At 42.0% G+C, this 11,181-nt stretch overlaps 1 protein-coding gene across 2 annotated transcripts in view; it reads right to left on the minus strand.

Moving 5' to 3' along the window:
* Window positions 1-875: 875 nt before the first annotated feature.
* The window catches only part of LOC126405265 (uncharacterized), a 37,921-nt gene continuing 27,615 nt past the window's right edge, over window positions 876-11,181 (minus strand). Inside the window, exons 1-2 of one of the 2 annotated variants that reach the window (XM_050068918.1) lie at window positions 5,771-5,863; window positions 876-2,415 (exon numbers count right to left, since the gene is read on the minus strand). In XM_050068918.1, coding sequence (XP_049924875.1) covers window positions 1,479-2,402 — 924 coding nt within the window. In that variant the 5' untranslated portion in view covers window positions 2,403-2,415; window positions 5,771-5,863 and the 3' untranslated portion in view covers window positions 876-1,478. Of the gene's footprint in view, window positions 2,416-5,770; window positions 5,864-11,181 lie in introns of those variants that run through there. The other variant, XM_050068919.1, reaches the window with a different exon arrangement.

An 11,181-nucleotide genomic window follows, 5' to 3' on the forward strand; every position in this document is an offset into this window, starting at 1 on the left:
TGAAGCCACAGACAGTTATTCATCCATAACATCTCACACTTTACCTCTGGAGCACTGGTTCTGGAGGTCATTAGGCTGGAAAGCTGCGATGCTGCGTCTTTCCAAAAGCTCAGAGTGGAGGACTTTGTGTTGTTGATCCTCGTTGTGGATAGCTCAAGCATCAAGACATGACTAAAACAAGTTGACCACTGCTGAGTGAGTGAGGAGGGAGAGATCATTGTCTTTGTTGCAGCCACATTTTCCTCTGGTTTTCAAACACGTTCAGTTTAGAGTCATCCTTAGCTTAGAGAACAGTTGGGTCTGTAGGGAGTGAGTGACCTGTCACGTACATTCATTCATCTTTTTACACTCTCAAACCATGTGTGCGTCCCAAAGTGTTCAGGCTGGCATACAGAGCAGTAAGGATTAGGAATGGCTGTGGTGATGTATTTCCTCTGAGGAGTCCAGTATGTCTTGTGGTATATGTTGTACTGGACCAACTGGTGAGCTGTTTTTGTTTTTGTTTAATATCTGAAAATATTGCTCCAAACTGTTCTCCAATCAGTTGTATTTACTTTAGAGGTCAAATCTTCTTCCCATTTTCTGACTGTTGGGAGTTTCCCTACAAGAGCATCTGTTAGATCGGCATAAATCTTAGACACCAGTCCTCTGGAGGGGGAATCAAAGAACCAGTCAATGACTGGGCGTGCCTCCAGAGTCCAGACCCTTTCCCTTGAGACAACCAGTCTATTTGGAGAACAATAACTCATCTAACACTTGACCAGATACATTAAAACAGAATTGTTGTTAACTGTGCCAGTATTAGTCACATCATTTCACTGACTGTAAAATAAGAAACCAGAAACTCAGAACAATAAAATACCAGAGAGGCAGAAAACATTTATTCATCTTTATTCATCTCTGATGAGAAATTAATTTCGTTATTACAGACACAAATCAGCTCTAAATACAAACATGCAGTCAGGAGTTTGGTGCCACGCTGAAGGTCCCCTGGGTGGTGCTGAGGAGTCAGCTCGGGTGGTATCAGAATATACAAGGGAATTAAAAAGATCCTAACAGTACGATTTTTAATACCGTCAAAAATACAGACGCTACTCCGTCTACTAACATCATCCTGACCAACTCATCCTCACTGTGACCTCGTCACATGTCCACGTTTGGTCATGGACTTTCCACGTCCACATATGGCGTCCAAGGTACCCTGGGTGTGTTGGTTGTTGAAGTTCTGGGACGCCGTGTCAACTTCAGCCTGTTACATGCATTGTCTGTTTTCAAGATACACTTCTGTTTTCACAGGAAATGTACAGTTTGCATACAGTCTCCTTCAAAATAAAAGCACTACGTTGGTTCAACACCACCAACTGATTTTTTTCCTTCCACATTTAGCCAACACACACACACGTGGTTGGGTATAGAAAAAACAAAACAAAAGTAAAGACCAGTTTTAACACTGAGATGACATCAGACAGAGGAGATGTCTAACCAAACAGGGTGTGAAGGGATCGGTACAGGTTAGTGTGTTTGTCGATTAACATTTCAGCTGATGTCATCATTGCCGTGTTGTCGATAGTGCAAGCGTACTGCTCCTTCAGGTAATCCTCATCAAGTGTTGTTTCGTCAGATGTTTTACCCAGACAGGCAGCGAGGTGGACGGTGGCTTTATATTTGGAGAAATAGAGCACCAGTGACAGGGCCAAAATGATGTCAGAGAATGGGACCTCTTCATCACTGTCTCCTGGGATGATGAATGGGATGACGATACGGTTTAGCCCCGGTCGACCATACTTAACTTGGAGATGCTCGAAGTCTTCCCATGCATCGTCCTCTTCTTTGGTTAGAGGACTAACGAGGATGTTTGGGATCATCCGTCCTTTAGCCGTCTTCATTGAGTTCCAGCGGTCGGGCAGGTTGGTGGGCTGATGGTCTTCATCAGGAATCTGACAGTCGTCTTCTTCAGTACAGCAGAAGGCCCTGTGCTTAAGCTCAATGATTCCTTTAGCAACACCGTACGCTACACCAGCATTAATCGCGCAGTTCCAGGGAGAATACATGACCAAGTCTTCGATGGTGGACAGAGGAAGCAAAGTGTTGGCTGGGATCATGGTCTGCTCGATCGATCCATGTGCCACAAAGGTGATGTGGATGTTCTCGCAGACAATCTTCTCTTTTTCCACATCGAGCGCTTGTTTCAGGAAATTAAACATGTTGACGACTTTGAGGAAGGTCTGAAAGCGAGACTCAGAGGACTCAGACTCTGATGACTCAGAGTCTGACTCTGAACTGTCTTTCAGCCATGCCACATCTTGATGTTTACAGATTTCTATTGCGAACTGTCTCAGTGTCTTCTGCTCCTCAAAGCTCCTGGTGCTGGTTTCAATGCAGCGCTTCACCTCTGCCGACATCTTGAGTGTTTGTCTGTGTGGAGAGTTAGAAAAAGAGGAATCTTAGTCATACTTTGTCAACAAATTCAAAATAATGTCTTACCAGATCAGCAGTGGATGAAGTACCTGAAAGCCATACCTGAGTAAAAGTACAGATATCTGATCAGGAAATGACTTTGGTTAAAGTCAGAGTCACCTGTTAGAATATTTCTGCAGTAAAAGTCTTAAAGTATCTGATATCTAAAGTCTCTGATAATATCAAATATAATGAGGTATTAAAAGTAAAGTACAAGTAAATGCTGGTAATAAAAAAAAGAAAAGCAAACGGTCAGAATTATCAGGATGGTGACGTTTATTTCTTCTTAATATGAACACCCACACCAGAAGTGGAGCGAACATTACACCAGAAGAAAAACAATGTCTTTTATAGAACTTCAAGGATTTAATGTTTTCCAAAACGAATTTCATCTCTTTTTAGTGTTCTCTGCATCTCTGGCGGCTGCTTCAAAATCTGCTGTTCCTCTGCGAACCGGTGATGTCCGTGGTCAAGCTACTTCAGCTTGTATTTCTAGTCTCCTCCTCTGGGTATCCAGGAGGCGTGGTCTCGACTGGTTTACATCAATCAGACAACATCCTCCCCATTAACTTGTAATCTGGGAGTTCCACAAGGCAGCATCTTGGGCCCTCTACTTTTTCTCCTTTACATAAATGACCTTCCTAACGTGTGCAAGTATTGTAATTGTTTTCTATACGCCGATGACACTGTAATTTTTCTCTCTGACTCTGACAACTTAAATTCGACACTATCATCTGATCTGAAGCACGAACATGACTGGCTGAAACATAATCATTTAACTATCAGTGTCAAGAAAACTAAATGTATCCCTCAACCAGAAACTGTACGTCTATAACAAGATCAGACCATATCTCCCCTCTGCTGTTTCAGACACAAACCGACATGCAATTATCCTCTTGACAAGCAAAGCATTAAGTTTCTTTTAACATAAAGTAATAACCCTATTTTACAACTGAAAAAAACACCTTAGTGAACCCACCCCCTTTTCTGTCCGGATAAAAACATGTACGCTCTCTCTCTTGTTCTCTCGCATCTCGCTCTCCTTTTTTTTGTTTTTTGACTCTTCTCTCTTTTTTTTACTTGTCTTCCTTTTTGTTTCTTCTTTTTCGTATCTTAGCCTCTGTTGTTTTTATGTTTTAGTTACGCTTTTATACTCTGAGGATCAAAGTTATTTTAAACTTTCTGTGTTTTGCTTATCCAGTTATTTCCAGTGTTTTCAACATTTTTATGCGCATTATTAATAACTTTGATAACAATATCAAACAGCCAACAATATTGTTTTCACCATTATTATAAGCGAGTAATTATAACAAAGTAGACAAGTGCCCTTTTCAACCTGCCCTCTTCAATCAAAGCTTCATCAAACCCAGCGGCTGCCAGCCACTTGCCACAGTGGTTCTTGTGCCAGACCCAAAGGCTTTCTGCAGCGTAAGGAAACTGATGTTGGGGGCACCCACAGGACGTCACAGGCTCAACCGCTCCCCCCACCACAGTGCACCAGCTGGTTTCATTCTGCTGGAAAGTCTGGGAGTTGTAAAGTGACAGTTCGGGGCCCCAGGAGAAACGTCTGCATGATTCGCTGCTAAGAAGGGAGGCAACGAACTCCCCTCATAGGTGACCCGCTGGGCAGTGGTAAGAGCTGATGTCGAATCTGAGATTTAATTATCTTAATCTGAATTTAGGATTCCTTAGATAAATATTTTGTGCATCCCTGCGCTCCCAGTTTATCTTAACATACTCTCTCACTATCGCCAAATTAAATAACTCACACAAGTGTTACTTCTTGTTTAATCCATTTATACTTACTGTTGATTTTGTGTTATTTTATATTATCCTCATTCATTTAGTTAGGGGGTTAGGGTTATTCATTTAGTCGTTGTCTGTGTATATTTCTTTTGAGCAGGAACTAAGATCACTGTGTGGAGAATTCATAACCCAGATATTGAGATTGATTCATTATTGATAAGCGTGCTGACAAATTAATAATTGGTTTATGGAGTTATTAATTTGATTAGTCGCTTCCCTCATTAGAAGGGTGGTGCCCCAAACTTTATTACGAGTGCAAACATTCTCAAAAAGTTATTTTCCCTACAAAAACTATCTGATTTAAGGACAGACCTGCAACCATTGATTGAAATCCCAAATCCCATTTTACTCCACTTCATTCCTCTACTCTGCTCTGTGTCTGCAGCTGCCTGAGTGTCGTGATTTTGCCTCTGCTGATTGTTTCTGTTTTTATTTTGTATTGTGATGTGTTTTTGTTGCTGAACAGGAACCTGCTGAAAACCAGTTTTTGACTGAGTCAGGACAGTTTGAACTGTAACACACAATGTTACTCTTAATTCATTTCCTGTTTAAATAAACACATAGATGAAAATAAAATCTAGTGCACTCTGTTATGATGGGCCCCACTGCCTGCACTGTTTACGCCCCTGTACCAGGTACATCACACTATGTACCACCATGTGACCCCCCTCACATGTCTCAGTTGTTCCTGCACATAAAACAATTAAACTTAATGAGCAGCAGAGTTTTTTTGGCCTGTGATGGTCTCAACATTACTAAACACACACAGATGGATACAGACATGTATTTTTCTGATTTAGGTTATTCACTCTGTGAAATAGTTTCTGTAACGCACACACACATTCATCATTGTCTGCAGATGTAAAACAAGTCAATATTAAAAACAACTGAATTTCTGATGCTCACATAAATATTTCTCATTTTTAATGAACGTTATCTGATAAAAGTGACATTTATGAATCCTTGTGTGCGCGTTCATTAACACTGAGAGACATCTGACTGCATAGTGCTCAGTGTTTAATGTATCACAGCTAGCTGAGTCAGGACGGGGTTAAAGAGCATCACAGAGACTAAACATGATGAAAGCCAACGCCCTTTCAGTTCTGCACAATCTCTGTGCTTCAGGTTTCATACTGAGGGAAACAAAAACTAAGAAATATCTTAATTCCACCAAACAAACAAACAAACAAACTAAACATAATCAATAAACAGATTCAGAGCTGGACTCAGATTTGATCCCAACAAGAAACTGATGAAGAAACAAACACATAAAGAAAGAACAAACAACAGAGCTACAGCATCAATAGAAACTGAAGAGATTAATATTAAAGGGTTATTACAGATGATAACTGGAGACTATGTCTACACTGTAGGTGTGTGTGTGTGTGTGTGTGTGTGTGTGTGCAGTGACGGTCTGTTGGCTCAGGAGTTACTGAGACTGTAAAGGATGTGATGTCATCAATGTGTGAAGCATGTGATGAATGAGCAGACTGAGAAAACATCTTACCTGCTCTGAGCGTCAGTCACAGTTGATCTTGTGCAGAAGAGTTTCTCTATGAGCCTCAGTGTTCAGGCTGTTATATGTGCTGCTGTGAGGAAGAGGAAGAGGAGGAAGAGGCTGCATCAGTCTGCTGCTCTCTGCTTTATTGGCCCGGTCAGAATCAGCTGATGTCCAGAGTGAAAGTGAAACTACTGTGAACCATTTCCCAGAAACAGCTCATTTAGCAGAAACAGCTCAGATTGTATCAACAAAGAAAATGAAATGAATCAATATTTTGAATGAATGAATGAATGAATGAATGAATGAATGAATGAATGAATGCCTTTATTGTCATTGCATTTGAAATACAGCAAAATTGAACGGCTACTCCATTAAGGTGCATAAGTGAAACACATATCTCACCCTCACCATCCATGCAACATACACCCTCCTCACGCAAAACTCAAAAAACAGCTAAACTGCACCTGCTGAGTCGATCACATGATGAGGCCCAAAAAGACTTTTCCCACTTAGACTGACATTGTTAAAACCTGTTGTACTCCACCCCCATTTTGTAGAGATAACGCCTAAAATGACATACCCAAATTAAAATGACTGTAGCTTCTGAACCGCTCTGACTACNTTCAAAACAGTACTATCAGTGATCAAACAACACTCAGCCAGCTTCAAACATTGTACCTTATTGAAATCAGGTGTGATTATGATAGCTGATGTTGTTTATGACACAGAAACACCATAAAATATCACCAAATAAAGCCATATGAAACGTGAAAGTTATGATCCCACTTTCTAGACGGTATATCTCAGCCAAAAATAGTGGTAGGAGTGAGACTCTTACCTTTTATAAAACAGAGGACATTGGCGTCCTGGTGGAGTTAGAGAGGTTAAAGACACGCCTGTAAATCAGCTGACACATTTACTGGTGAGATATGACAAACAAAACCCAACGTCAGAACCTCAGAATGTTAACGTCCACACAACGTGAACATTCTAACGTCATCAGACATTTGAAATGTCATCAACCTGATTTCCTTCCAACCACAATTGAACATCTGTCCGATGTGACAGTCCAACGTCTGTCTGACATTACTTTAACGTCCAGATCCAGCTGTGAACTTTCACCTTCATTAAAACAGATTAAAGTGTTTTCAAAGCTCCAGAGTGTCAGATTAAATCTGATCTGATGTTTGTGTTCTGGTTCCCTCAGAATGAGCTGTTTATATCTACACAGGGAGCAGGTCCTCGTCTATACAGATCACCATGTTGCACCGCCATGTTTCTACAGTAGCCCAAAGCGGACAAACCACACACTGACTCTAGATAGAGACATTCATTCACCGTGGTTCTCGTACACCAGGTGTAGACGACCTGCGACTCTTTAGCTCCTCTCCAGTGTCTCTCTGCGGCTTTGACAATAAAATTAGATGGAAATAATTAGAAGTTATTTTACGTTTTAATTTTTATTAATTATTGTCATAGCCCTGAAGTGATTCTTACATTTTCCAGCTGTATGAATGTGTAGCCTACACACTGAATTAAAAGAGTGTTTTAACACCTCCTCAGCTGTGTGCGTCATACGTCTACGGCCTGGCGCCTTTTCATAAAATCTGACGAATCTCAATAGTGATGGCTCGTCCTGAGTCTCCTCAGCGAGGCCATTGATCCCAAATCCAAAACAGAAAATAAAGATCTTCATAGATTTGTTTGCTGTCACCACCATTGCTGCAAAGTTTCAGCACCACGAATCATCAGCAGCTCACTGCAGAGGAGCTGCTTCGCTGTAAAACACACGAGTGAATGCAAATATGTTTTGTGGCTGCACACAGATTGATAGTAAACCTGACCCCTGACCTACACGCTCTGCACATGGGACAAGTTTCAGTTCTTCAAACTGGACCTTTAACAGTTTATAAAACAGGTAAAGTCTCTGTGAGGGTCGCAGATCTTTTTTACAAGTTTATTGATTTCCAAATTTATTTCACATATTTTACATTTAGCATTATGTGCATCAGACTGAATATGAAGCATGTCGTCAGTCTGAGGGACGGTAGATATTAACTGTGTAATAACAGCTGATCACTGTCCACAGTGTTCTGACACATAACAAACATTATTTGGATAAATCGATCACAAACTTGAAATCTAAAAAACCCTGAACTTTACAGAGAGACTCAGGAACAGGTTGAACAGAAGTGATAACAGTTATGGTCCCAAAGTCTCTGCCACCGTCTGCGGTCGATGTGAAAGGCATGCTGGGATATTTGAGGACAGTCAGCTCCCACAGTATCCTGATGAGACTTCAGCTCATTCAGACTGGACCTGTGTAGATCTGTATTTAATTATAAAACATAAAATATTCAATTATTATATTTTGTATTCAGAACAAAACCAGGTCATCACTGATGCTGTCGGATGAATCCAAGTTTTATGGCTCCAGAGGCATTTTGTGTCCAGGCCGTCCGTCTGTACATCTGTCCTGTCCTTATGAACACGACATCTCAAGAACACTTCAAGGAAGTTTCTTCAAATTCGACACAAACTTGGACAGAAAATTTTGATTGATCAGCATGTAGTGGTCGCAGGTCAAAGGTCAGTGTGACCTCACATAACTGAAGAATTCAGACACTAATTCTGACCAAACTTGACACAAATGTCTAACAGGATAAAATAACGAAGGTCAAAAGGTCAAAGGTCAGCGTGACTGTGACATCATCATGTTTTAACGTCATATCTCAGGAACAGAAGGGGAGACATTTGGTCAGATACTGAATTGGTGACTCTAATCTTGAACCTGTGCTGATTGTATAGATCTTCTGTTTCATAGTCGTGACCTTGATAGCAGCTTCTGTCTTGTATCTAACGCCTGCTCCTCACTGGTTCTGGCGCACTGCTTCACAACAGCGTGACAGCAGCATTAGCCCCGCCCCCGGCACTGATTGGCTGTTTTTGATATCAGCTGGGTAACTGCTGTTGGGTGTCACCATGCCAGATCAATCAGCCCACTCAAACTTGGTAGAATAGATTCGCACACAGAAAACCACACACCCTTGGCGGCAGGTCTGGAGTGACTCTGGAGTCCAGACCAGGTGACGCTCGCTCTGCCTGAAGGATTCTGTTAGTTCAGCTGCTTCATCAAACATCAGGTTTTATTTCTGACATGACTCTGTAGATCGACCGTCAGTGATTGGAGCGGCGTCTGATGGAGACTCTGTGGATTAGAGACAGGTTTAAAGGTGGTGCAGCAGAATGGGGTCTACAGGAAACTGCTCAAGTGTCAAACAACATGTAGAAGGTACATGAACAGAGTCGTTCACAAACATGGAGGAAGTCTAACCAAACAGTCGTTTAAACACATCTATCCATCGTTCAGTGAACATGTCTGGTGATGAGGTCATTATTGTGTTGTCGACAGTGCAGGCGTACTGTGTCCTCAGGTAGTCCAGGTCAGACTTCCTCCCAGCAGACTGATCACCCAGACAGGCGATGAGATGGACGGTGGCTTGAAACCTGGAGAAGAAGAGCGCCAGCGACAGGGCCAGAGTGACGACAGAGAACGGGACACTTCCTGCTGGGAGGACGTACGAGATGACGATGCGGTTTCTCTCCGGTTCACCATATTTCTTTGTGAGAGATTGGAAACCTTCCCCGAAACCATCCTGTGGCGTGAGAGGACTGAGTGTGATGTTGGGGATCATTTGGTCTCCAGCCTTCTTCAGTGAGTTCCAGTGATCGGGCAGATTCATGGGCTGATGCTTCTCCTTGGGAATCTGACAGCCGTCTTTTGTCTTACAGGTAAAGACTCTGTGCTGCGGCTTTATGCGTCCTGTAGCAACACCGTATGCTACATTAGCATCCATGGTGCAGTTCCAGGGGGAATACAGCACCACGTCTGGGACGGAGGACAGAGGCAGGTGGCAGCTGGCTGGGATCATGGAGTCTCTGATCGCTCCATGAGCCACAAAGGTGATGTCAACACTGTTACCGTGGTTCTTCTTCTCTTCCTCATCGATGTGTCTTTTCAGGAAATGAAACAAGTCCAGCAGTTTGGAGAAGGCCTCCGACTCTGAGTTTGCTCTCAGCCATTGCACAACAGTCTCATTCTCACAGTTCTCTATTGCCGTCTGTATTAATCCTGTTGTTAATGTCTTCTCCATGATCTCAACAGAAGGTCGGAGTTTGGCCAAACACAGGGCCTTCCTGTGAGAAGAAAAGTACAAAGAAGAGTCTCAGTCGTACTCAACAAGGTCAAGAAGTGAATTTCAAATAGTGAGGAAGTGTAAGGTCGACAGACAGACAGACAGACAGACAGACAGACAGNCCCTGTGAGGCAAATTGTGATTTGTGATATTGGGCTTTATAAATAAAATTGAATTGAATTGAAAGAAGAATCTCAGTCGTACTCAACAAGTTCAAGAAGTGAATTTCAAATAGTGAGGAAGTGTAAGGTCAACAGACAGACAGACAGACAGACAGACAGACAAACAGACAGGCAGACAGACAGACAGACAGACAGAGAGACAGACAAAACATGCAGAGAAAAAGTTGAATCTGTGATGTGTTGATGTTTCAGCTGGTCATGTGATTTAGGGCACAGTTTATTTTAAAGACGGCAGTTTGCTGATGATGTGCAACTCTTCGTCTCAAAATATGGCCTCCAGCCACACGTGTCATGTGTCAGAACAATGAATATAATATATAATTAACTAACATAAAACAAACCCTCAGTGCATCATTTTAACAACTCAGCCACAAATACCTGTGCAGGTAGAAAAACAAAGATGACAACAAAGATAAACTGCGACTCAGTTACACCTTTACAAGTCACTACTCCTGAGATACTCGAGTACACGGCTCCAAATTCTGACAAATATTTGCATCGTATTCTCATCAGAGAACCTCAACCTTTCCTTGTCACAAGTTTCACACTTGTCTGCCAAAGGCAACACACTCGAGGCACCTCAGACAGGAAGTGGTGGGTCTGTTTCTCATCTCAAGGCTTCAGAGACACGTTCACATATACGCCTCCAATAACTGAACAATTTCCAACATGACCAAAGAGACTGTGTTAATGTCCCGTCCTCTTTACACGCACTACAGAGGCAGGAACATCAGGGAAACCTTTTAGCCTCTCTCTCGCTGTCCCCCATGTTGTTGTTTGTTTATTTGCACATTCAATATTCACTTTGCACTAAATATGTTCACTTTAAGCCACTGCTCATTATTATCATTTTTATCATTATTATTATTATTATTATTATTATTATTATTATTATTATTATCATCATTATTATTATTATTGTTACTATTATGGGCGGCACGGTGGTGTGGTGGTTAGCACTGTCGCCTCACAGCAAGAGGGTTGCCGGTTTGATCCCTGGTGTGGGAGCCCTTCTGTGCGGAGTTTGCATGTTCTCCCT

The sequence above is a fragment of the Epinephelus moara genome, chromosome 18, assembly GCF_006386435.1.
Source record: "Epinephelus moara isolate mb chromosome 18, YSFRI_EMoa_1.0, whole genome shotgun sequence".
NCBI classification, from domain to species: domain Eukaryota; kingdom Metazoa; phylum Chordata; class Actinopteri; order Perciformes; family Serranidae; genus Epinephelus; species Epinephelus moara.